General features: G+C 43.3%; 1 protein-coding gene across 6 annotated transcripts in view; it reads right to left on the bottom strand.

Moving 5' to 3' along the window:
* SMOC1 (SPARC related modular calcium binding 1) overlaps nucleotides 1–26,763 on the bottom strand; it is a 197,510-nt gene extending 170,747 nt beyond the window's left edge. For 3 of the 6 annotated variants that reach the window (XM_043517475.1, XM_038407519.2, XM_043517478.1), the window contains exon 1: nucleotides 26,412–26,762. In XM_043517475.1, coding sequence (XP_043373410.1) covers nucleotides 26,412–26,519 — 108 coding nt within the window. In that variant the 5' untranslated portion in view covers nucleotides 26,520–26,762. Of the gene's footprint in view, nucleotides 1–26,411 lie in introns of all 6 variants that reach the window. The other 3 variants (XM_043517476.1, XM_043517479.1, XM_043517477.1) reach the window with 2 other exon arrangements.
* Nucleotides 26,764–27,522: the final 759 nt, after the last annotated feature.

Genomic DNA, 27,522 nt, shown 5'->3' with positions numbered 1-27,522 from the left:
TCAACAATTTCCATCCCACCATCAACCTCAGCCTGGACCAGTCCACACAAGAGATCCACTTCCTGGACACTACGGTGCTAATAAGCGATGGTCACATAAACACCACCCCATATCGGAAACCTACTGACCGCTATTCCTACCTACATGTCTCTAGCTTTCATCCAGATCATACCACTCGATCCATTGTCTACAGCCAAGCGCTACGATATAACCGCATTTGCTCCAACCCCTCAGACAGAGACAAACACCTACAAGATCTCTATCATGCATTCCTACAACTACAGTACCCACCTGCTGAAGAAGTGAAGAAACAGATTGACAGAGCCAGAAGAGTACCCAGAAGTCACCTACTACAGGACAGGCCCAACAAAGAAAACAACAGAACGCCACTAGCCATCACCTTCAGCCCCCAACTAAAACCCCTCCAACGCATCATCAAGGATCTACAACCTATCCTGAAGGACGAGCCATCGCTCTCTCAGATCTTGGGAGACAGACCAGTCCTTGCTTACAGACAGCCCCCCAATCTGAAGCAAATACTCACCAGCAACCACACACCACACAACAGAACCACTAACCCAGGAACCTATCCTTGCAACAAAGCCCGTTGCCAACTCTGTCCACATATCTATTCAGGGGATACCATCATAGGGCCTAATCACATCAGCCACACTATCAGAGGCTCGTTCACCTGCGCATCTACCAATGTGATATATGCCATCATGTGCCAGCAATGCCCCTCTGCCATGTACATTGGCCAAACTGGACAGTCTCTACGTAAAAGAATGAATGGACACAAATCAGACGTCAAGAATTATAACATTCAAAAACCAGTTGGAGAACACTTCAATCTCTCTGGTCACTCGATTACAGACCTAAGAGTGGCTATCCTTCAACAAAAAAGCTTCAAAAACAGACTCCAACGAGAGATTGCTGAATTGGAATTAATTTGCAAACTGGATACAATTAACTTAGGCTTGAATAGAGACTGGGAATGGATGAGTCATTACACAAAGTAAAACTATTTCCCCATGGTATTTCTCCCTCCCACCCCACCCCCCACTGTTCCTCTGATATTCTTGTTAACTGCTGGAATTAGCCTACCTGCTTTGTCACCATGAAAGGTTTTCCTCCTTCCCCCCCCTGCTGTTGGTGATGGCTTATCTTAAGTGATCACTCTCCTTACAGTGTGTATGATAAACCCATTGTTTCATGTTCTCTGTGTGTGTGTGTGTGTGTAAATCTCTCCTCTGTTTTTTCCACCAAATGCATCCGATGAAGTGAGCTGTAGCTCACGAAAGCTTATGCTCTAATAAATTTGTTAGTCTCTAAGGTGCCACAAGTACTCCTTTTCTTTTTGCGAATACAGACTAACACGGCTGCTACTCTGAAACCTGATTAAAAAGCTCCTCTTACTCTAGGTGGAGTTCTTGGCAACATTTTTGTTGCTACTTCTAAATCTGCTAGAAACCCTTGATGCTGAAGCCACAGAGTACTAACGGGAAGTTTAAAGCACTTGCTTGGAATATCCAGTTCAGTTGTATTAGTTACATATTCTTTCCCTCCCCCCTCCCCCAAGCCTTTACTAAATTGTGTCTATGAGAAATTCAGTTTGACATAGGTGAATTTTTAAATATTTGTTGATATCATTTCTTGTTTTTATTAGAATGGTAAGAGGATAATATTTAACTGTTTCATCTCCTTTGTAAGAGAAGGTTTTTTTGGATTTAAGACCTCCTAAGACTGCACCAGATGGAAGGCAAAGGACCAGCAAGAGCAGCGAACTACCACCCCTGCTCTCTAAATGTCACTACAGAGAGTTCCTGCAGCTGACAAGTGGGAAGAACATCTGGCACCTCCTACATACAGAGGTATTCACTCTACCCATCTACCTGCCCTTTCCGGTTCCTGAAGTGACCTCCAAAGCAACCAGTCACAAGAGCACCACACCTGGGAAGGCAGCAGCGACCTCTTGCTAACCACTAGCTTAAAACGGGCAGACACTAGAAGGGGTGAGAATAGGGGCATATCAGATTAACCAGTTACTTTATGAGCTATTTCTAGCCTCTGGCAGACTTGAAGCCTTTAAGAAAATAAAAATCCAAAGAACCAGAAGGAGGTTTCTAAAGAATTCCCCTGCATAGTTCATGGTGAAATGGAGTACAGGTTATTTGACAAATAGAAGACAGAGTGGTCCAACAGATGCTAGTTAGAGTTCTTTGCGTGAGGAAGGGCTACTTGGCTTCATATCATGGAAGAGTTAAGAGTTGTTGGGTCAGGCCCATCTGCTCCTGTGGTAGATTGTCCCAGCAGTAGGAATCTTGGTTTAACAGATAAACCCAACCCACTTAATGCTTGACAGAGTTGTAGAAATTCACAAGACGACAAGTCACGTTATGGCATGGAGTTAACTTAATTCCTATTTAAGATGAGAATCATTCATCCCTGCCCAACACTTGGAAAGTTTGGGGTTAAGGAGCAGACTTTCACAGGGATGACAAGGGTAATTCAGCAACTGAATGAGTGCTCAGTGAAATATAAGACCAAGATGTCGGTCCTGGTTTGGCATTTCATTACCAATTCAGATCAAATCTAGTGAGAGATGTGTCAAAAGTTTGCTAACCTGTCAAATGAAGAAGCTGCTGCTGCTTCTGATCTTGAGCAGAAGCCAGGCAAGTTTGTGGGTCTATACATTTCTTAGTGAGAACTCCACAATACTAGACTAAACCAGACAGAAATCCAACATCATGTTTTACCAGCATAAATAGACTGAGGGATTTATGTTACCACATATTGTCGTTTAAAGCATTACGTTTAAGCAGTCTGCAATCTGGGTGGGCAAGAGGGAAAAACCTGTGTGTACCAACAGCTCCTGTTTAATGGCTCAGTCCAGCTCCCACTGAAGTCAATAGAAGTTTTGCCACAGACTTCAATAGGAGCAGGACCAGGCCCTTATTCGGGAAATGTAAACCAGTTACAACTAAGAACAGAAGAGAAGTGGCAAAATATGCTTACCCTATAATTTATCAAAGCTTGCTTGATGAGAATGAAGGTTTTCCCTCAATATAAATTTTAAGACTAGAGTCTGGAAAGAAGATGCAGCATTCCATGGTTATAGAACAGATCACTTTTTGGCAGCAGTTAATACTCTCTCCTAATCTGGGGTGGGGAGAAGAGATGTAGGAATTCTTACATTTTTCATAACCTCATTCCCCCTGCCCCTCAACAGAGTTAGACAGGAATGCTGTAGTCCCTTTCAATGTAGAGAGGGTTACCTTCTTTTGCAGGACACTTGTAGCCATTTTAAATTTCTTGAACAAAAGGTCTCTTGACTCTGCTCCTCTGAAAGCCCAGCTAAGCTTGAGTTTATCCCATGTTTACTGGCAGCTCCATACCATAGCAGTCCATTTATTTGTCTTCTCTTTGAAATAGTATGCACCAAGTGGGTGAGGTGCTTAACTCCAGTTTAAGAAAAAAGGTGTTACATTTGAGTATTCACAGCGCCTAACAACAAACTGATAGAGTGCATAATTAAAATCAAGTTTAAAGCATCCAGAGCCCATCTGAACACATCCATAGCAAACTCTCCCCACAACAGAAGAGATGGGAGCTGTCCAAACAGCCAGCATTAGAATTAGTTTACAATTTTTGGCAATCTATGCAGTTGGGGAAGCGAAGGTCCCTCAAGTCCCTTGCCCTGATCTGTAATGGAAGGAGCTTGTGGCAATTTGGGTTTCCTAGGCTCTTTAAGACCATCCCCAGCCTTTCCCTTCTTGCAATAGCTGGAATTGGAACAGTAGACTATGCTGCTCAACTCCCAGCGGGTTAAAGGAAGATGGTATCATTGCTTTTTTTTGTACCCAGAGGTTTTGCCTTGAACACACACAGCTTTTATCTTCATTTATTGAACCTAGCATGCTCAATGCTACATGTAACACTCAATGCATTGATCCATGTCCTTGTATTTTCAGACTGAAGCGGATACTACAGAAAGTAGATATTACAAAGTAAAGAGAAAGTTGACAGACTTGACTGACTTGCTTTGAATTCTGGAGTTTATACACATGCTCCACGCATAAACGTACAAGCCCATGGGAAAGGAAATCAAACAATGGTTCACACTGACCACTTGCAAACCAAAAATCACCCAGCTCTACATACAATTAGTGCTTGACTGAATCCTATGCAATTTTGAAAGTTAGAGCTGGTCATCACGAGTCTTACAATATTTAGTGTTAGGAACCCCAATCAGAGTCACAAATGTACAAATCTCAGCTCTCATCTAAAAAATGAAAAGCTACTTTCTAGCCCTTGAGATTATGGAGAGAAGCTTGAATGCATACCTTCTAAACAGTCAGAAATCAGAAAGTAACCTGGGAGTCACAGATAGGCCTTGTCCTGGGACTTTAAAACCAAGAGATTTTGCTTTGACTATTAGAGGAAACAAATTCACATTTGAGGTCCCTTGCCCAAACAAGACAGACAGACACACTCTCAAATCTAAGGAACACATGTAAGAACTCCTTGCTGACCTCAACTGTGACAACAGCACATGCCAAGTTCCCAGACACCACGAGGGTGGCACAAGAAGTTCTTTACAATGGATTATTTGAGCTTTTTGCAACTGGCAGACTGTTACGATCAACAAAAGCCAACATGTGTTGCCTGACAAGAAACATGAACCATACCAATCCAAGCCATTTTCCCTGGCACATCAGTATGTGTTAAGTCATCTCAGAACTTAACATCTACCACCCCACTGTGATTTGCGAGGCAGAAAGGAGTCATGGGCAAACCCTCTCCCTCATTTGGGGACAGCAACATTGTCAGATTCCCCCTTTGAGTTAAATATCAGAAATTCTATTTGTTCCAGATCTACTACTCCCATCAATCCAGTAAGTACCTTGATCCTAGTTGTGAATGGAATGCCTTGACATACTGTATATATACACACACACACACACACACACACGACAAATTTTCACTTTCATGGACTGCAAATCTAAACAAGGAGAATTGAAGGCCAACTGACAACCCAGGCTTTAGCTATAACAAGCAGCAGATGAGTTTGAGAAGCCCAGCATGCATATGATCATCTCACTGTTCAGTTTCAAGCAAAGCCTTGTGAATTTGACAATAGAGAATAAGCAGCAGCTGTCAGGAATGTAGCAGACTGACTACTAAAACCAATCCCACTGCCAAACTCCTTTTTGCTATTAAGTCCACAGTGTCCCCTTACTAGTTTAATTCATCTGGCCTTCTACCCACACCTCCAGAATCCAGAGAGTTCTCCTAGAGTTCTCAAACTGTAAAACAGGAACTTTATTTTCCACCCCTGATCCAAAATGATTGTTACAGAATCAAGAATTCTAAGAAAAAGTTCAAGTCAGGAGAGTGTCTCTAAGCTTAGATCTTGCTTTTCCTCCAGCTTTCACTTCCAGATCAAATAGCTTATAAAGCAAACAAGATTCATTTTTCAATTGTCTACACTCCAAGTTCAGACTGACTTTTTTTTCCAAATACCTCCTTCTGCTTCATACAGAGCTATTTAGTTCCTAGAATCAGAATTCAGCTGGTGACTGAAGCTGTGCAAGTCAGAGTACAGTTCTCTTCCAAACCTGCCTCTGCCCTCCAAGACAGATTGCTGACAAACTGGTGTGTCAAAGTCAAGATATTTACCTGTAATAGGGAGCAAATACATTCAGCAGGAAAAGGTGCTCTTCATATGCAGTTCTTGTGACATAAACAGACACTTCAGATTGCCCCAGAACAACTGCCAGGCCAAATTTACCCAAGGGATAAGCAATCAAGGTGACAAGAACCAAAAGTTGGTAGTTTCTTTTCCAACAGCCCATATAAAGTATGAATTCAGTAAGTACACTCACTTATAGGTTGGTCTTATATGGTCATTATTAGTCTGCAACCAGGTTCTAAGGACATTCACAGTACTGCAATGGGTACCATGCAAACACCTGGATATATATTAACTACCAGAGCCGCTCTGACTGGGAAGGAAGTTTGAGCCCTTCCCCACCTGCCCTGAGAAGATGGAGAGCACTCATTCTCTACACCCCAGAGTAGTATTCCCTTCCTATTTACTGTTCTCACTACACTCAAGTACCCACCATGGTCTTATTTACTAGTTTATTCCTGCGCGTTTCTAGTTTAGAGAGATTATAAAGTGCTTAGGGCAGAGACCTTGCCCTAAGCACTTCCACTTCAGTGGAATTGCAATAGGACTGAGTTGTCCCACTATCGCCATAGTGTGTTATGCACAAGAGTTATGCTGCACAAATATGTATATAGTTCAGCTTGGAAAGTTTCTTCTCAAAGTATTTTAAGCCAAGTTGTATCCTTTCTGGGTTATGGTTTATGATGCAAACAAGCATCATGGGAAATTAAGGAGTGTGGGTTATACTAAGATTAGATTGGACAGATTCACGAGGAGACACTGAACCAAATATACAACTTGGTCCACTAAGGAGGGTATTTGATTGCCAGCAAATAGTGGTTTTTTTTGTTTTTTTTTTTAAAAGTAGGGAAACCAAGTGTTTAGGCTATAACAAGGCCTAATGCAATGAAGTGGAAAGGGAACTATACTAGCTTTTCAAGGCAAAGCTATACCACTGCTTATCTTCTTACTGCAGCACAGTGTAAAAGCATAAGGGAACATGGGCTTATCTTTAAAAGTGTCATTAAATTTGTTAAAGAGACCCTAGCCCCCCAAAGAGACCACCATGCTGCCAGCCTTTTGGTAGCTTGGCACACAGCAGGACAGTGTTACAGTTGCATACTCACCTCTTCAGCACTGGCAGTTTATTACTTAGCTACAAGTTCTTGCACTTCTAAATATAAAACTTTGGGATTTAATATATGTTGCTTTCATGTACTTCACTTCAGCTCTCAAAGGTGCCTTACAAGCCTCAGCTATCCTGCCTTTTAGACAAGTGCACAATACTGTACCACACAAGAGTCTGTGCCATTGCTCTCCAATGGCTAGAAACAGAATTCTTCCACTTTTGCTAAAGCAGATAAGAGGATCAGAGTTCTGTCTGCTGTGCCATGAAGTTCTGAATAGCCATCCCTGCAATAGTGACAACTGCCAAGTCCAAAGTAGCAGCTGATTTTACGTTCCTACATTTTTCAGAGTTGCCTCAAGTGTTTCTTCCACATGACAGGTTAATGAATTTAGAAGTGTCAAAAGCAGCTTAAGTCACTTCAAAAATGCTAACGGTTAGCATCTGACCACTGTGCCATAATGAATTGTGTAAGTAAGGAATGGAAGAAACCTATTAAATCAGCTTGTCCACCTCCTCAGCCAATAATGGCATGTTCACTGTTGCATATACTCCTGTGCTATTTTCTAGTACACCCTCCCTCATTTTATTTAATTAAGTGGCATCTTTTATACAAACTGTCTCACAACACAGTTCAGATAGTCACTTACATGTTTGAGTAAAGAAAGAGGTTAGAAAAAAACCCAACTGTTTAATTGAACTTTCAAGATCTTCACCTGCCTAACTGAGTAACTAAATGATCTCATTTCTTCTTTAACCCTTCCTCTCCTTACTGTTTGTTACCATTCACTGAGGCATGTCTAGAGTAAGCTCTTTGGGAAAGGTGTCTTGTCTTCATTTAAGAGCTAGACAGTACCCAGCACAGCACACCTTTGATTACTGTAAGAGTACCACCACAATATTAGCATCTCAGGCAATGGGATTTCCAGAGGCTAATAAAGGTCACTATTCTGGATATTCAGCCCACATTCTTTTGCGCCTCTCCCCAACTAGAGAGATCTGTACTTTGAGCATAGTGCTGCCGGAAGGCATGGCCAGCAGTGGAAGAGCCCCATATAACAAATGAAAGGAAGTATTACACTTTGGCTTTAAAGCGCAACAATAAATGCAAGGGCAGGTTAAGGTTTGGAAACCACTGAAGCGGAAAATGAATCCTTCATGAGGCACTGGGGAATGGGGTTGTAAAGGCCTCAGCCATCTGAGAGAGACTTATTTGTTGCACAAAAACAAATGGATCCTGGAGTGTTTGAAAGTTTAAAAAACTTCAGCTTTCACCAAACTGGTCAGTTTCACTGCTCTTGGGAGTTCTCTTGTGGCTGTGAAATTGTTAGCCTTTTTATTGTCCCAACAAAAGGTCAAAATTTAAAACAAATATTGGAACCCTTCCTGTTGCTTCAACCTCAAAAAGGGAGAAAAATAAACTCTCTGCAAGCAACTGATAGCCAGAGATAAAACCATGAATCTTGGTCTGTCACACTGGATGTCTAACAGATAACTACAGGGGGAGGTTCTAAACACTGGCTTTTCTAAAAGAATTGAAATACACTGACTATAAACCCTGAACTCTGATGAAGTTTCCCCTCAAACAGCCTCTCTGAAAATCAGCAATAGGCTCCACAATATTACTTCTGCAACTGTAGTTTGCATTTATATCAATATGCTGCATTCATAAACTGTTTTCATTCACTGTGGGATCACAAGTGATCCCACAAGCCACATGATTACGATCAGACTTCAGTATGTAGTGACAACTCAGCAGCTCTAGCCTTTGAACTTGGGGTCATGTCTGCTGCAATACTCCTCTCCAGCAAGATGAAAGAGGAGAAGAAGTCCAGAACTGAGAGGTCTTGACTTTTAAAAGCTTGTATAAAGTTATATTAAAGTTGGTCATTGATTAAGAGGGGATTTCCTTTCAGATTATCCATGATTTTTTTAGCAGAAGAGAAGCACCACCACTGCTCCCCTGAGATTGCCCATGTAATGCAAAGTATTCCACCTTCCCCTGGAACCAGTGGAGAAGCCAGCACTATCAGGGCTTGCTTGGATCAAGAACTGAGAGCTTGAGACTGGGATTGTCAAATGAGTTTAAGGGAGTCTGAGTGCCCAGCTCTTGCTGTAAATCAAATGGGATTTGGATGCTTAACTCCTTGAGGTTTTGGAATTCCCACCCCATATGGCTTAACATTTCAGAATCCACCGAGCCCTCCTACCATAGGGCTTAGATCACCACCCCACAATCTGAATCCTCCTTCCTGGGAGCCAAAAAGCCTCTTCACACCTTTCCAGATGTCAAAGGCACAAACATTGCACTACCCAACTGTCAAAACCTCCAGGTGTCCTCCTCAGCACATCCAGCCCAAAACAGCTATCCACCATCAGTGCAAGACACTGTGGCACACTGAAAATCTAGGAGCCAGTATAAAGAATTCTAGAACTACTTATTTTAGTATAAGGAATACTGTATTATATCCATTTCCATATTTCAATAAAAGCCTGAAGGTACAACTGAATTCAGGCTAATGCCCCACAGACTTTAGGTAAAGCTTGGAGCAGAGTACATAGGATCTTGCTATATTGTTTTTGCAAAAAAAAAAGTCACACAAAAAACTGTCTGCAAAGGGTCTTGCCATTTTCATCTATAAATCTCAAAAGTTCATTACACAAGAAGGGAGTGAGTTATTAGGCACAGAAACATGAAGTAATTTGCCCAGGATTACAGAGGAAGTCTGTGGCAGAGATCAGAATAGATCACCAATGTCCCAACTTCATCCCATGCTACAGTCACAGAAGCACATCAACGTTCCCAGCTTTCATAAGTCTTGCAATATTTGGGATGGGGTGGGGATTTTTTTTTTTTGAAACGCTCCAGCTCCTGAATTCTCCATGAGAATGTCAGCTCTCATTTGGGGGGGGGGGGGGGGGGGTAAGGGAGTGGGGGAAGAGAGAGAATGTTTCAAGCCCTCACTGTTGCAGAGAAGAGAAGAAAAGGAGTACTTGTGGCACCTTAGAGACTAACAAATTTATTAGAGCATAAGCTTTTGTGAGCTACAGCTCACTTCATCGGATGCATCCGATGAAGTGAGCTGTAGCTCACGAAAGCTTATGCTCTAATAAATTTGTTAGTCTCTAAGGTGCCACAAGTACTCCTTTTCTTTTTGCGAATACAGACTAACACGGCTGCTACTCTGAAAGCAGAGAAGAGAGTCATCTTTCCAAGCTCAAGTGCACCATGAAGGCTGAGAAACCAGAATTGCCTCAAGTCTCATGACTTCAGTTTCATGACTGAGGCCAAATTCATGATTAACAATTGGGGCAGGTGTACTACACACTGCCATGCTGTTAACATGCATGTTTGGACCAGATTCTGGCTTTGGAAATTACATCCTGTCTCCCTAAATTCAAGTGGCTGTGCTGTTGTATGTAGCATTAAGTAGATTCTGCATGTGAAGCCACAGACAGATGCAGTCAAGTGATGGCTGAAGCAGTGTACCTTTAGGGCCCAATCCAGCCCCTGTTGGAATGTGAACCCCCTCCTACCCTCATAGTTTGCAGCAAAGCAGTTTAGTATTTCAGAAGAGTGGGGAGCACATTCATGTTGTCATCACAGGTGCTGGAATTAGGAGTGCTGGCGGGGGTGCACTACTGTACCCAGTCTTGAAGTGGAGATCATATACAGGGTTTACAGTTTGGTTCAATGGTTCTCAGCATGCCCACCATACAAATTGTTCCAGTACCTCTGGTTGTCATCTGTATTGCTGGCTATACTGCGGATTATTATTTCAGAGGCAGACATATTAGCTTTTGGATCCCACAGATTAATGGTAAAAAAGAGGAAAATATAGGCAGAAAATATCTCAAAGCCATCCTAATCCCCTTCCCGCTAACATTTTGAGCCTCCATTCCCAAAATTGCTCTACATTTGCAATGCCCGTTCCACCCATCCACCACTGTCTTTTCTCTATATTGTGCTACCATCTTACACTCAACTTACCTTTAAAAAGCTTTCACCGTACTGTGGTTAAAATACAAACAAAACAGATAGTTTGATGGAAAGCAGGGAGAATTCCCTTCCCAGGTCTAAATGACTATTCCCGCAATTAACCAAGAAGGAGGGGGAATTAAATGAATGCAAGTGTGATTAATTGCATTGCATTTTAATCTTGTCATGTTGATTGACACAAAGTCAGAGGTGCTTTGCTCTCCCCTCTTTCCAGGAGAACTGTTGACCTTTCAGACTGATAAAGAAACATCTGCTTTTTTTTTTGCTTGTTTTTCTTTTCGAGTTTAAAACAGTTTATATCACAATTACCAAAGTGGATTCCAGACTTCAGCTAGAAAGGACACTTGCCAGTTATTTATTCAGCCCTCTTTAATGGCCTCTTCAGCAGCTTGAAACATTTCTGAAGCATTGCCATTTAAAGTAAGTTTCAGGGGATGGTAAGATCTGCACTGCAGTTTTCACAAACCAAACAGTTCTCCAGAGAAGAATCAATTTATGAAAAAGGAAGATTTTCCTTTGCTACTCTCCAAAAAACCGCTTCCATCAGAGATCAAACTGTGTTGCAGACAAAGGATTCAGCCTTGGCACCCTTGTGAGCTAAGAGGGCAATAGCTTAATTTTGTAATTACAGAGACCTGACTAACGCTCCCACAGAACTCGTCAAACAGCAGAAAGAGAGACCTGGTCTCCCAAAGGCAGGCCTGCATTTTAATCATTGAACAGTCTTGCCACCTCTGTTTTCTTTGACACAGTCCATCTCATGTTGTTTTCTATGGGGTTGAAGGAACGCCTTCGAGTCGTGCATGGGACACTCCAGGGAGATGCCATTCCTGTTCCACTGGACAATCACTAGTCAGATTCACACTATTCCAAAGAAGCAGTATGCTCCAGCTTACTAGTTACATCTCAGATCACCGTTCTACTTAACACACAGCACTGGATGTGGTTATAGTGAAAACAAGCAGAGAGTTTATTTAACAAGATTAGAGAGATTCCAATGATGGAAAGTTGGAGTACTGGAACCAAATGGCTACACATCAAATAAAAATCATAGCATGCATTCTGCAGCCTAGACTTAACTAGATACTTTCATATCTTCTAGAGCAATGGACCCAAAGTCCTTCCAGCGTTTTACAGCCGGGTTTGGTTAAGACCCCCCTCATTCATAAGACAAACACTTAACTTGCACTCTCAATCCCTCACTGAGGGGGTATCTCTGCACCCCCAGCTATACCCCAATAATTCAGTGTCTTTACTCAAAGAGGACCCCTCTTGCTGTTCATTTCTTCCTGAAAGGGAAATTTACAGATTTCCTAATGTCTGATCATCATTTGGCTCAGTATGCAAACAGGCATCCATTGGGGACATAAAATGCCCAATACACACGGCCAGACAGCAAGATAAGTTTTATTTGCCTGCTATTTGAAAGAAAAGTGGTAACCAGAAGTTGACCTGTATCTTAACATATTTTCAGTACAAACTCCTTAAATATTATCTGTATATACATTTTGTAGTCATTATGACCACCAGTGGGATACTAGCTCTCAGAGACCTCACATGCTACTTTATAGTGAATTATTAGGTATTTATCCAACCCAGAGAAGATCCATAAAACTCTATGCACCCTCTGCCAGTGACATTAAGAGGTCCCCAAGTCACAGGGATTTTGGTTCAACAATTGACAAAAGCTGAAATACTCCAGTAAACGTGGACTGGCGGTGGACTTCTGAACCAGAAAAGGTAGTGTTGCCCGACTAGTGGGCACACAAAGTTTGGGGCTGGACCCATGCTCTTTCCATGGGGGGGGGGTAAACCCCACCATCTAGGAGCATTTAGAAGGTGAGACTGACAATATCCTGTAATTTTCTGAACAAACTTTATGGAATTTAGAAAAGTAAGTTATACTTTATTGAATTAGTATTAAAAATGCAACTGTGTAATAGGGTTGCCAGCTTTCTAATTTCTGAAAACCAGATCCCATCACACTACCTCTTCACCCCAGGTCCTGCCCACCACTCACTCCTCTCCCCCTTCCTCATCACTTGATCCTCTCCACCTCCCTCACCCAACCAGCTGGGCTCCCTCTGCTCCAGGACTGGTACAGGAGCTGCAGCCTCACATGAAGACAACTGCCTGCCCACTCATGAGATGCAGATAGGAGGCAGCCCTGGCTGTGCAGGGTCTGGTGCAAGTTGATGACCATGGTTAGTGGACTTTTGGCGAGTGGATATTTGGTGTCTGATCAGTACATCAGACCAGACACTGCCAGGTCCCCTTTTTGACTAGAAAGTCCAGACAAAAACAGGACACCTGACACAGTAAGGTTGAGTGAGTGAGTGAGTAACTGTGGAATTGTATATTTTTCCATGGGAAGGGTAAACAGATCAGCAGGGGGTGATTAGGCAAATTCACTCGGGTCCTAAATCTCCAGAGAAGTCACCTCCCTGGAGAGGTTTGCCTAAACCAGTTCAAACTGGATTCTCCAGGGACCAACAGACAAAGAAATGGGTTATGACTAAATAGCCTGGTTTTAAATTGATTTAGGTCCTCCTTCTTGATCCAGCAGAAGTGGACAGAACCCCTGGTCCACAGCCCCCCACCCCCCAAATCCGTTGGGTTGGATTGGCAAGCCTAGGTGCTTGTTCCAAGATGAAGTTGTGATGAACTAGTAACCACAAGGAATCCCCTTGGGGTGGGGGCTGAAGGACTGTTCCTGCCAGAATCAATGTTAGGATTGGGGCCAATTCCGGTAATCTTATTAGCATACCTGTTGGTTTTTATTATGGTTTGCTCTGTAATACATTTTACCTTAAGAATAAATTAGGCTTGCATAGGATGTGCTGCGTGGTACCTTAACTGTAGCATTATACCTGGTAATCCTCTCCAAAGAACAAGCAAGCAGGTGTCCTTGGGCAACCTATCTGTGCTGAGACCACTACACTGTAGGCATGGAACTGTTCAGCCTGGAAATATCCCAGGGAGAAAGGAAGAGAAATACATCTCTCAACTTGAGAGGCAACAGCTGAGGAGCTGGAAGCCTAAGAGTAGGTGCCCTTGCTGAGGGGAAATACAAGTGTAGTTCCCCTGAAGTGGGCAGAAAGAAGCCATAGATATGTCCTCTCTCAGATTTCCACCATAATACATAGATCCAAATTGTGCTTAACTAAGCAGTAGGTTCCCTAGACTCACAGATCTACTTGAAAGAGTGTCATCACTAGACAGTTCCTCCTATTGTTGGCTCTTGCAGGGACTTCAGAATCCTGTTGACCTCTATTACACAGAAGCATCTGATGTAATAGTGTTGACTTTGGTTACTTCACTGCAGGATTAATACACAACTAAAGTCCCTGGGTTTTGTTTTATGTTGAACATTAACAAGTGAAATCCTGGTTTGCTCTCATGCAACAAATCAGAAGGGAATTACTCACATGTTTAAATCTACCTTTAAAGCATCAGTCATTCTAAATAGCACTTTGCGTGTCAACGACCATTAGTGGTGATAAAATCAAATTAAAGGAAAAATTACTACTTTGTGAGTATTACTGTTTGGTTAAAAGTGTTCAGTCATGAACAGGGATTTCTTAAATCTCTCCTAAATAAAAAACTAGTGGAAATGAATGTGCAATTCCACCATACAAAAATGTACATCCATGTATTTCAGAAGGTGAATAAGGACTGACTGGAAGAAGGGATCTGAAGGTTAGTCTTCACCATCCAACTATCAAAGACTCATTGTCTCTTTTTCCTAGTTATCAGCTTTGGCTTCCTCAAACCTTTCCCAAATAATCTGGGAAAAGTATAGATTTACCATGAACAGAACTAAAGTGAACATTCTATTTGTTATGTGCATGCCATTAAACATATGCAGAAAGTGCCAGACATTCTAAGTTCTCTTCTCCCCTTGTAGAGTTTTGTTTGAGATTTATGGGGCGACTGAGCGACTCATTGAAAAGGTGGTCTTCAATTCCTGTTAATAAATGCTTTACAATAATCATTTCTTCAAGTTGGAGTAAGATTAGAAAAGTTCTATCCTTTATGTTTTGTTGAATTCTTGCTGCTGCAAGAGCCTTCTGATCTAGAACACTGATCAGTTAGAATATAAAGGACTTGCCAGAAGTCTTCCATATGTAGATATCCCCCAAAGGCAGCGCCATTGGATGGGTGACCCAGACCCAGTGTTGAGAGAAAATTCAGGACACTCCTTTCCCTCTTCAATATTAGAGACCATTTCTGCTTCTATTGGGATAAGTGTTGTGGAACAACTAAGAACACATTACATTTTGCTAGAGAAACGGTCACTATAAATAGAAAAATATGACAAAGTACTTCAAGGTAGACAAAGTATCTGCCCCCTCACCCCCCAGGAATAACAGTATCCCTAGTTGAATAAAGAATCACTTCCTAAACCACACATTTGCCAGCTCACATCAGACTTCCCATTTGGGAATGTCACTCACTCCACAGCAAAAAGGTTTTTTTTGTTTGTTTAGTTTTGATCAGAACCAAATCCTGCTTTACAACAAGCCATGTAGCATTTGCCTACTCAATTCTTCCCAGCCCTATTTTGTGAGCTTTTAAGAAAATCCCTGGGGAATATGAAAACTGCACAGTAGCTTCATGCCATTATGTTGGTTTTGATGCCAGCAGTGATGTACTGGAGGCAGCTGTTGGGAGTGCCCAGCTCTAAGCGTCTGCAAATCAGAACAAAGACTAAATTTTGAAATACCTTTCTCCACCTTATTCTAGTGTGCAGCTCTTTGAAAAGTCAGGCCCCTTTAAGGAAACAAGTGGGGTATTCAAAAATTGAAGCACACAAGATTACTAGTCACTCGAGACTTTTCGCCTTTGGGCTCAGATGACGTTAGTATGCCGCCACCACCACCCAGCTACATGTCTTGCTCCTCTAAGAGGATACGCCACCACCTAGGCACCACAGTGTCAGTAGAAACAGGATCTAGGATGAAAAACAGCCCCCTCAAGTTTAACCTGGGTGAGACTGAGGTGATTAGCAGAAGAGAGAGGTGGCAGAAACCAAAGATCTTATCTCCTTGTAAACCCACAGATGAGCCCTCCTGGATCAATTCAGTCACCACAGGCATCAATACCTGCAACATGCCAGTGCCATGCTATTGCATGCTGCCTTTTTAGCAGTTATCCCCACTCCATCTGGATGAGAGATGGACTAGTTCAAGGTCCTTTCAGGAAAGATAGAAATGATGCAGATAGGAAGAAAGCCACAACTGTTAGTTGTGACATTGGCCACATCCTCACCACCTAGAGGGCTACTCAGAGTGCTGATGCAAGACAGTGAGAAATCTCATCATTGCCTTAAATTATTCAGATAGCAAGAAATGCCTTCTTTCACCACTAGCTTGCTAAGAGACTTCACCTGTTCTTCTAATCTACATGCAGACTTAGCACGTAGTATCCACATGATTGCCACTTCTAGATGAGACTACTGCAAGTCAATACCTTGGTCTGAAGGAGACCACCTCATGAAAGTTCCAGCTTCTATAAGATGAGGACTGCTGCATGTTAAGCAACACATCATGTCAAGAGCACATCCCACCAATGCTCTGAACTCTCCATGGGCTCCTCATTAGTTTCTCAATCCAGTTCAGGGTGCTGGTTCTAGTCCTCAGAGAAGCACAGATAAGTAGCTTGACACAAAAGAGTGCCTCCCAAAGCAGACATAAGGGCTGCCATAGGAGCAAGATACAGGATCTCTCACACACACACACACACACACATACACACACACTTCCCCACCCACCACAAAGCTTCTTTAGTAGCCCCTCTCCCCAAGGCTGCAGGAAACGCTGTCCACTAAGCATGCCCAGTCAGCTAGTTTGGGAAATCCTGAACCGAGCTATATTTTGTTGCTACTAGTCCGCTAGGGCTCCATCCCCATTCTGGATGTCACCACTGTCCTGACACCCTTTGTTGCATCAGCATAATACCTGTACTATTCATGGTACTGCCCTAATGGCACCAGCTAGGACAAAGTGAAGCCATCTAGAACACACAGCACTGGGAAGCAAAAAACAGAAGGACTGCCAGGGATAGAGCAAACTTGTACGTCAAACTTGGAGGGACTTGTCCTCCTACATGAGTAGTTCACAGGTAATATGAAAATGCAGGGGAGGTAGATAAGGAGTATTGGACTGTTCTGATCTCATGCCAGCCATAAACCTTTAAACAAGTTGGCAGTGTCCTTTTAAAAAGAGAGGAACTTTCTCTAATCCAAAATGGGGGAAGTCAGGGAAAGGATGACAAAGCTATTGAGAGAAGAGGATGTTGCATGAGTGAATAAAGCAAGAAGGTACTACTGGCTATTACTCTATTGCAGCCACCTGCCAGGATTTGAGTCAGGGTCAGAATGCTGCTGTGGACAGCAGCGTACAAGAAGGGAGACAGAAGGTAGCCATCCTGAACAATTTACAAGCTGGTCAAATACGCACCTAATTCAACCCCCTCTCGGGCACTGCAAACCTCAACATTAGCCTGAAGTTCATTGATCTTACTGAACAATTAAAAGCATTACATATGGTAACAGTGCAGTTGTTTGAGAGAGATAAGTCTCCACTCTGAAATGGCCCAGACGGAGTCATGAACAAGTGCCCTAGGTTCTTTCCATCTCCATTTTGTTCCCTAGCTTAAACATATCCAATACATTTTTACATGGAAGAGGCCAACAGACTCCTTCACTTTGCATGCAAGGATCTGCAAGTCTCTTAATGACAAAGACCTTTACATGCATGCATTTCACTACCAGTTTCAATACTGGACTTTCTACTAAATAGATAGGCCCTGACCAAAAGGGAAACAGAACCTTGCAACTGCAGCACAGCAGTGTTTGAACGTGGCTGTTACTAGCTGGGCTCCAAGGCACAGTTCATCTGATGGGCATGAGCTGGCATTTTTTGTTAACGTGTGCCACATACTACAGACCTAGGGAGCCTGCAATAGTACATCACAGCCAAAGCAGATACAGATGCAGTTGTCACACTGCTTAGTTCTAGAGAATGCTGACCGTGAGCACAGCAATCCATGAGCATGTTGTCACCTTCACTGCCTCCACCAAGAAGCATAAGCTACTTCTGCCTCCTTTATATTTTAAGCAGTAGCACCTTTGGGTTTCAATCTGGCCAGAGAGGCTCCCAAGTCATAGTGCTGGTGATATTCCATGTGCCCCAGAGACAAGCACTAGTGTTCAACTAGACAGCACATGTGGCATCAAGGACAGAACCAGGACTTTCCATCCAAAAAAGTAAAACAAGCAAACAGACCAATCCACAGAATTTCTATGACTGAGCTAAGGAGACTTCATTGACAGTAGTAGGGCTTTTTTGCTATGTGAGCCAGCCACTAGATGGAGACATGACCACATAATGCACTCATTAGCCTTTCCCCAATTTCCCCATCTATAGCAGCGTGTTTGGATCATGTCTGTAGCCTCACATTGCCGAATAGCAGAGTAAGTTTTAAACCTAGTGCTGAAGTGACACCATTGCCAATAGCGATGGCAACCTCTGCCATGCCACTTGCCAAAATCCCTGATCGAGGGATGCAAGATAAAGGGCAGAAAGCTGTAAGTGATGTAGAATTCAATTCCGTAGCCTTAGTTTTTATTTGGACTATACATTTACAATTAAAAACTAAAATATTAAGTTTGTGCGGGGGCAGGAGCTACTATCCCCATTCATTTAAATGGGGAGTTTGCAGCCCTCTCTGCTATTGATTCAGACGGCCTATAAATTCAGGAAGTCGCAGCATCAGTTTTACACTAGATTCATTAAGATTGTTGTTTACACAAAGCATTTTAGCATGTGTGGTAGTGAAAACAGCCATGGATGACTTCCATAGCACAGCTGTTTTCAACCTGTGGTTTGGCAGACCCCTTGGGAGCTGCAGACTATGTAAGATTTTTCAAAGGGTCTGCACCACCATAAAAAAAAAGAAAAAAAAAAGTTAATAGGGGTCTGCAAATGAAAAAGTTTGAAAACCACTGCCATAGCAAGTTCTGTAGCTACATAATACATGGGGTCATGAACTTTACCTGTGACTGCAAGTTACATAGAGTCAGGGATTGTATCCTCAGTACAGCGCTAAGCACATTGTCAGTTAAGGTGACCAAATAGCAAGTGTGAAAAATCAGGACCAGAGCGGGGAGAATAGGCACCTATAGAAGAAAATGCCCCCAAATATCAGGGCTGTCCCTATAAAATAGGGACATCTGGTCACCCTACTGCCAGTACAGTTAGCTGAGGGTCTTCATGTGTTTTACCTACCCACTTTTATATGTTACCAGCCTTCATGGAAGCTGAATGCCAAAATTCATCCCTTGAGAGAGACAGATATTTAAAAAGTAGAAACTTGGCCAAAACCCCTCTATCCCCAAAAATGAGAGGGTAATAAGGGAGGTCCTGAAATACAGACCAGAAGTAAAGTTGCTGAGAAAGCCTCAGTAGTTGGCTAATCAAACAAACATTTGTATAATGGTTTATTTTTCAAGTCACACAGAATGAGGAAAGCTAACCAAATATTGTACAATACTTGCAAAGTGTGAGTTTTTGGGTGCTGTGCTACACAGATCTCAGAAATAAAAAGTCAACCCTTATCCTACTACACAACTGCATAACCAACAATGCAAATCAGATCAGCACATTTTGCCTCTTGGGTGCATAGTTAAACAGCCAGTAGGTTTTTTGCATTAACCTCTACATAATCCAGATAGTAAAGGGGCCCCATAACAGTCAACCTGCTAAGATTCCACCCCACCCCCCCGCAACGTAAAATAGATATACAGACCCAAAAGACAAAAAGAGCTGGAACTGTTCTATGTAGAACTAGACTCTCTTAAATGAAGATAGGTTTCAGAGTGGTAGCTGTGTTAGTCTGTATGAGCCAAAAGAACGAGAAGTCCTTGTGGCACCTTAGAGACTAACAAATTTATTTGAGCATAAGCTTTTGTGGGCTAAAACCCACTTCATCGGATGCATGCAGTGGAAAATACAGTAGGAAGATATATACTCACACACAGAACATGGGGGGAAAAATGGGTGTTGCCATACCCACTATAATGAGAGTGATCAATTAAGGTGATCTATCATCAGCACGAGAAAAACAAACAACCTTTTGTAGTGATAATCAGGATGACCCATTTCCAACAGTTGACAAGAAGATGAGAGTAACAGGGGAGGGAGGGAATAAGCAAGGGGAAATAGTTTTCCTTTGTGTAATGATCCATCCACTCCCAGTCTTTATTCAAGACTAATTTAATGGTGTCCAGTTTGCAAATTAATTCCAATTCAGCAGTTTCTTGGTGAAGTCTGTTTTTGAATTTTTTTTTTGTTGGGGGGGTGAGGGGGGTAATATTGCAACTTTTAGGTCTGTAATCAAGTGACTAGGGAGATTGAAGTGTTCTCCGACCAGTTATTGAATGTTATAATTCTTGAGGTCTGATTTGTGTCCATTTATTCTTTTGGGTAGTGATCATCTGGTTTGGCCAATGTACATAGCAGAAGGGCATTGCTGGCACATACCACATTGTTGGATGTGCAGGTGAATGAGCCTCTGATAGTGCAGCTGATGTGATTAGGTCCTATGATGGTGTCCCCTGACTAGATGTGCGCAGAGTTGGCAACAGGCTTTGTTGCAAGGATAGGTTCCTAAGTTAGTGTTTTTGTTGTGTGGTTGTTGGTGAGTATTTGCTTCAGGTTCGGGGGCTGTCTGTTAACAAGGATTGGCCTGTCTCCCGAGATCTGAGAGTGAGGAATCATCCTTCAGGATAGGTTGTAGATCCTTGATGCACTGGAGGGGTTTTATTGGGGGGCTGAACGTGACAGCTAGTAGTGTTCTATTTCCCCCCCTCCCACCACTGTTACTCTCACCTTCTGTCAACTGTTGGAAAGGGGCCATCCTGATCATCACTACAAAATATTTTTTTCGCCTGCTGATAATAGATCACCTTAACTGATCACTCATTATAGTGGTTATGGCAACACCTATTTTTTTCATGTTCTGTGTGTGCGCGCGCGCACGCGCATGCGCACACACGCATATACATACACATCTTCCTACTGTATTTTCCACTGCATGTATCCAGTGAAGTGGGTTTTAGCCCACAAAAGCTTATGCTCAAATAAATTTGTTAGTCTAAAGGTACCAAAAGTACTCCTCATTCTTTTTAAATGAAGATCTTATCCAGTCATAATTTAAACATTTGAGACCAGAAGCCATGCATAATACTATAGCAATTCTGCTGTGATAGAAGTAGTATTATGCTCAGAGGAATCTTGCCCAGAGAGTTCCCTGTTGTGTACTTACAATTTTCCCACTACTGTAGACCCTCCAAAATACACCTGAGCCATTACAACTTTTCAGTCAATCAAAAAAATTTAATAAGTCTGAAAGGTAAGCTCATGGATGAGCCCAAACCAAGCACCAAACATCAGGGCAGTTTTAATCCAGATCTGAATTATGCAGTGTGGGCCCTGATCTTCTCTGTGTAAGATATTAAGCAGAGCTTCAGCCTAACAGACTGTACTCTCTTATGGTGATACAATGGAGAGAACAGAGGGAATCTGGTTTATCGGAACAAGCAGGGCAATCTCCCTTGCAGGAGGTTATAGAATTCACAGACATTACTACAATACAGGCTTCCTCATACAGGTTTTATCATTTCAAATTCCTTCAGCAGTCTGTGCCCCTTATTTAGGGGGTCGGGATTGCTGTAGTCTATTTCAGTTCCTTATTATCTGAGGTTGTGATTTGGGGTCCTTACTTGTGGACAGCTGTAGGGGAAGAGTTACCATTAGCCCACATAGTAAGCCACCCCCCATGGTGAGTGCAATCTCATGAGTGATTTCTCTGATTCCTGGTTTATGGCTTTGGCACCCATGGTTCTGTTCCATGACTTTACTAGTAACACCTCCCCCAGCTGTTGTGTTCTCTCCAGGTAGGTATTCTCATCATGCACCATCGTTCAGAATCAGTGTCTGGGTAACTAGAGTTCAGACTATGTAAATCTGGCTATTTTCCACTCTCTATCCTAGGAAGCATAGAATCCTTTCCTAAAAGGCTTGTATGATGGTTTTTATTTGCTCTACAGGGAAAGGAAAGATCCTCACAACCTGCCCCCATCTCATGACCAGTTCTATAGGGATGTTTGGGGTTCAGCTCCCAAAGTCTCATCAATCCTATGCTTTTCAGGAAAGGGGAGAAGGACTTTTCAAGATTGTGCCACCATCTCATAATGTCTTCTTCCTTATGGGGACTTCTGGAACACTGCAACCCAACTTTATCCCTCTTACATAAACCCACTTCTTTCATGGCCTAAGGCACCACAATAGTGCCACTACCCTCTGCTGTGACATACAGAATTGGAGGCTGTCCTAGTGCTCCTCACTCAGGTATTGGTCTCAAAGAGGAGGAAATGGATCTGCAGAAGACCATGCTAGCTGGTCTTGTGCTGGGGGATCAAGGTTCCTGCCACCACTCCTCTCCAGCCCCAAGTGAGGAAAGCAGGGCTTGGGGACACAATCCATCTTGTCTGCTATTTGATGAACAAGTCCTACTAAATGGCACATAACAGTCCAGGACTTTGAGAGCCAGCCAAGCGTTCTCCTTAGGCTTGAGGAACAGACTCCTGAACCTGGTCTGTGGACTGCTAGTGCTCTGAAGACCAATTGCTGGCAGGGTGAGCAGAACTGGTGCCAGAATTACATGGCTCTGGCTCTTCTATTCCACCAGAGAGAAAGAGGAAAGACATCTATTAACTTTGCAATGAGACAACATAGGCAGCTAAAAGACATTACTACTTTTCCATATGATCAATTGCTGCAATTACATATGGATGTTAGACTGCACAGGAAGAGGGTGGTAATGTGATCACAAAAGAGCAGAAGCAGTTCAAGAGAAGAGTGTCTGTTAAGACATAGACCATGTTATGAAATATTAGATCAGGAATTCCAAGTTACTTCTAGGGAACCCTAGATACCAAAGTTTCCTATAGACCATCTCAGTGATGGCATGTTTAATTATTATGAGTCCGAAAGCTGGTCAGATTGCACATACTAAATTAGGAGTTTTCTGCATAGCAAGTCACTGGGAAACCTAGACTAGCATCAAATAGATTCAAGCTGCTGTCATAATTTTATTAGACCAGGAGACAAAGATAGCAGGTACGAGTATTGGTAAGCCCCTTTTGAGGGCCACATCAAGCCATAGTGAAGCAGCAGACCCACATATCAGAACTCCAGTAGGTACAGGCAACCACCTGCACCATACTGTGACTTTTATTGGCAGTCAATTTGTACAAAAAAAAAAAAAAAAAAAGACTTCTGAAAATTAGATCTATTGTAACAAGAAACATCAAGATTACTCTAACTGAAAGGCTCCTGTTTCTAGTTTTACTCTGTCTAGTCATCAATACTTTCTGAATCCACCTGCCCCTCTTAGCCCTATATATTCCCACCATTTACCAGGTCTTCCACTCAGCAATAGGAGAAAAACTTTCTAGAGTAGGAAAATAGGATTGTAAAAATCAGATGTCACATGGAGGACTCGGGCACAGGAGTAATACTTGGAACTACTCTAGTCATGAAAATGACTAGACTAAGTTAGACAAGGTAGGTGAGGTAATATCTGTTATTGGACCAACTTCTGTTGAAAGGTACAAGCTTTTGAACTCACACAGAGCTCTTCTTCCGGTCTGGGGAAGGAAGCAGACCAGTGGTGCTGGAACAATTTTTATGTGGGTGGGTGCTGAAGGCAGAAACCCTATATTCAAGCCAGGGTGTGTAGCGGCACTTCCAATTCCAGCACCTAGGAAGCAGGGAGCATCTCTGCTAAATAAAAGTTGACAGTTTATTAAACCAGAAAAGGCAACACAAATGACCACCTCCACCATGCGTCACCTCTTCTACTTAACTATTTGTCCCAACTTTTATTTAGCTCAGACACTCTGCTTCCTTCCCCAGACCTGAAGAAGAGCTGTGTAAGCTTGAGCCCTCCACCAACAGAAGTTGGTCCAATAAAAGGTATTATCTCACCTACCTTGGATCTCTCGTATCCTAGGACCAACACAACTACAACAATACTGCAAATTGAATAAGTCAGTGGTGAAGGTTTAAGTGTTAAGGCCTACAAACACTACAAGATCTAGTGCCTAGTACCCTAAAGTAGCCTGACTTCATTGTAATAAGCATTGCACCCAAAACCAAGTGTCTGCAGAATCAAACCCTAGAATTGCAACCCTGCCCACTTCCAAAGAGGTAGGAGTTCCTGAGGGGGATATGGTTTAACAAGCCAGATGTTTCTCTTCACTCTTATCACAGATCTGTTCTCAGGATCACAGAAACAGTGAGTGGTGTAGCTTAGTGGCCATCATAAAAAAAACACAATGAATAATTCGAAGAACTTTTTGTAATGTAGATGGAAATCTAAAGCATGGCACCTTTAGACCATTGACAGCTTTATTGGGAGTACCTAATCAGGTGAATGTAATAGACAGGATCTGAATTTCAACATGCTAGTGCAAACAGTTGTGGGGAAGAGAACACCACTACACAACTCCACTCTTTTCAACAAACTACTTGAAGAGGATTTACTAGTTAAATCAATATAAAAGTATGGATTGTGTGTGTAAGAGCCCATAAGCTAAACTTTTAAAGGCACAGGTCTTGCCAATAAACAAAAAGCTATGATGTCAGATAAGCTGACTTTTCCCCACTGACTGTGGAAAAAGTCTTTGGAGAAAAAAAAAATTAGTTCATTGAATGCATGGGGTGAGAACACAGACTCAACAGCTGTTTGTGTTTGGGTTATAGATTCTCTTGAAGTAACTTGCATTTCAAAAAAGATAGTGTCTAGGGAGCAGTTAAACTGGCTTGTAAAATACAGTATATAAAAAAGTCTACAAGGAATCTGTTTGACAGAAAGGCTTGTTGTGCAATTATGCAGGCTGGCATCAGGATTTGTTTGTTTTATTCTTCATCTTAGCTGTTCCTAATTAAGGCTCTCAGCTACTTCACTGAGGAGGGGCCACATAAGTGCCTAGATAGATTCTTCAACAGCCCAATGTTCTTTTTTAAAAGAAAGAAAAAAAACCCAAGAATTAACTGCCCAGACCTTTGATAGTGAAGCACTTGCTTTCAAAATCCCAGACAATACAGCTTAATTTAGAAGAACACTTATGCACATCTTAAAACCTTGCGTTTCCTCCAACCTTCAAAATTCCTGTCTCCAAGGATTTATGATATGCACTGGACCCAATCTGCCACATTTTAACTGCTGCTGTTACACATCTGGTCATAAAAGGGCTACAAGGTGCAGCTGAACACAAGGATACACATTTCTTAATGTGGCAGCTACAGTTTTTCCACAGTCTTGAGAGGGTTTTTTTTTGTTTTTTAAAAAAAGTGGGTTTATATTATTCAGACAGTAATCCTGGTTTAGTATGACACTTTAATTTAAAAAAAAAAAAAAAAAAAAAGCCTCCTATTGCTATACTCCAAGTAGAGATTCCTACATAAAGGTTTCTAGACCTTATCCCTATTTAGGATGATAGTTAGATTATGTACTAAATTAAATGTTTCAGACCAATCAGCAAAAAGTGTGCGTGGACAGTGCATCCAAGATGCTTACATACAGATTACGTTTTTCCACTTATCCAGAATTGTGTTATTGCAGCATTGACTTGAGAACAGCTACTGTTTTGAGGCCCTAAGGCCCTATTACCCAAATCTAGGGGCTGTACTAGTAACATATCAGCTGGAGAACCATACTTAGAAGAGAGGTGTTCTCCCCCAGAACAGTTTAATACTTTGGTAAGTAAGATTATCAACCCCAATAAGAACCCACCATAGACCGAAAGACAAAAACTAGACACCTAGAGGGAGAAGTTTGGGCTGAAGGCATCTAGATTTCTTGCAGAGATTCATTTAATCCCTACTTGGAAGCATAATAAGAGTCCTAAAGCTACATTCTGGGAACCAAGGGGTCCTATTAAAAGCAAGGCAAGCGATATAAAAATAGGGCATATTAACTTGCTCCTCTCTTTTGCACTAACCGCTGCCAAATGCGTGCCTCAGTGTTTTGGGTACTCAGCTTGTGCCTGGGCTCTTGATTTGAGGGATCTTCTGAACAGGTAACACCGACCACACAGCAGGCGGCTCTCCCTGGCGCGTGTAGCCGAACTCCAGAGGTAGCGATGGGTCAAGCCCAGCAGGGCTCCGTCCGAGCAAGCCCCAGAGAGACGCTCCAGCGCCCGTCTGAGCAGAGCGGGGAGCCGCTCTGGGGCGTGGGAGGCAGACAACAGCTCACCGGGCACGTCTGAGCGGGGGGGAGGAGGAAGGGAATCCGCGGTGCCTCCCAGAAACAAGGAGCAATGCAGGACCGCAGCTGAAGTCCCCAGGCACCCGAGCACACAAAAGGCCGTAGTGTGCCTGACAAGTATGACAGGGTCAGTGCGGGGGGATTTTCCAAGCGGGAATGAGAGGAGCACCTGGCTGTGACCTGACATAATGATTCCCTTGTGCTGGGCGAGCGCGCGCGCTGGGGGAAGGGAGCGCGCGCGAGAGCCTGGGGAAAAGCAAAAAGCTCGCACTTACCCGGGGCCCAGTAGCCCTGTGGCTCCGAACCTGAGGAAGATGCGGCGGCAGCAGCAGCACCAGGAGCAGTTGGGGAGTCACCCCGCTACACCAGGGTCTGGAGAGCATCGTCCCTTGGGGTTTACAGGCACGAGACAAACCCCCTTCCTTCCCTTCCCTTCCCTTCCCTGCTGGCCGGGGTGCAACTTGCTGCTGGAGCCCGGCCCCTGCCCTTAGCCTGCGGGACAACAGCCGCCCTGAAAAGGCAGAAGCAGTTTCTTGCCCTAGCCGGGGCGTGCGGGGCACTTGAGCAACCCAGCTCTGCCCCCTTCAGTGGCACCAGGTTAAATGCCTCAGCCCTAGCCATTGGGATCCCCGTTATAAAGACCTTGCCTGGGCGGGGCCAGGCAGGACTGACTGAGGGAGGCACCCATAACAGCGGAGCTACTGCTGGGCGAGAGCCAATGACAGGGAGCGAGGGGTGTGCCCCCAGCCCTTCACTCCGGCTGCCCCCGTGAGGGAGGGGGCAGCGGGCTTCTCAGGTTGCCCCCTGAGGCTGCATGTTTGGGGACTAGAGGCAGAGATCCAGAGTGAGGAACAGCAGGAATCACGCGGGGGGGGAGGAACGGGAGACACTGGCGGGTTCAAAGCACCGTGCACCTCAGTCGCCCCTGGCGCTAGCAACACCTGGGATTAGCCAAACTAGCAGGGCCCTAAAGAGCTCTTTCCCTGTGCCCCCGCAATGCTGTTTGTTCACCCGCTCTCCTAGCTCCCGCAAGAAAGAGGGAGAGGCCAGACCGTTTCTTTGGTTTATAATCAGTTTCCGTTTCCAGCTGTCCTGAGCAGACACAATGCTGCAAGGCTTACAGCGAAGGGTGATGGAGGCGCAAGGAGCTTACATTTCCATGTCGCTTACTTTGTGACGGCCTAGAAACCTCCATATGGGGTTTAGGAGCTAGTGGAAGTGTCAGGTGGTTTAGCAATCAAAAGTGCTAGTGCTCCCCCCCCACACACACACGCAGAGATATTCCCCCCACCCCCATCTTCCTCAAGGCCTAAGTCTTTATAAAGTCCAGCCTTTGCAGGAAGAAAACTTAAAACGTTCTTACAGGAGCTAATAACCAATGGGACA

This window comes from Dermochelys coriacea, chromosome 6 (genome assembly GCF_009764565.3).
Source record: "Dermochelys coriacea isolate rDerCor1 chromosome 6, rDerCor1.pri.v4, whole genome shotgun sequence".
In the NCBI taxonomy this organism is placed as follows: Eukaryota; Metazoa; Chordata; order Testudines; family Dermochelyidae; genus Dermochelys; species Dermochelys coriacea.
The sequence above is the reverse complement of the archived record's forward strand: the minus strand, read 5'-3'. Positions and strand labels throughout refer to the sequence as shown.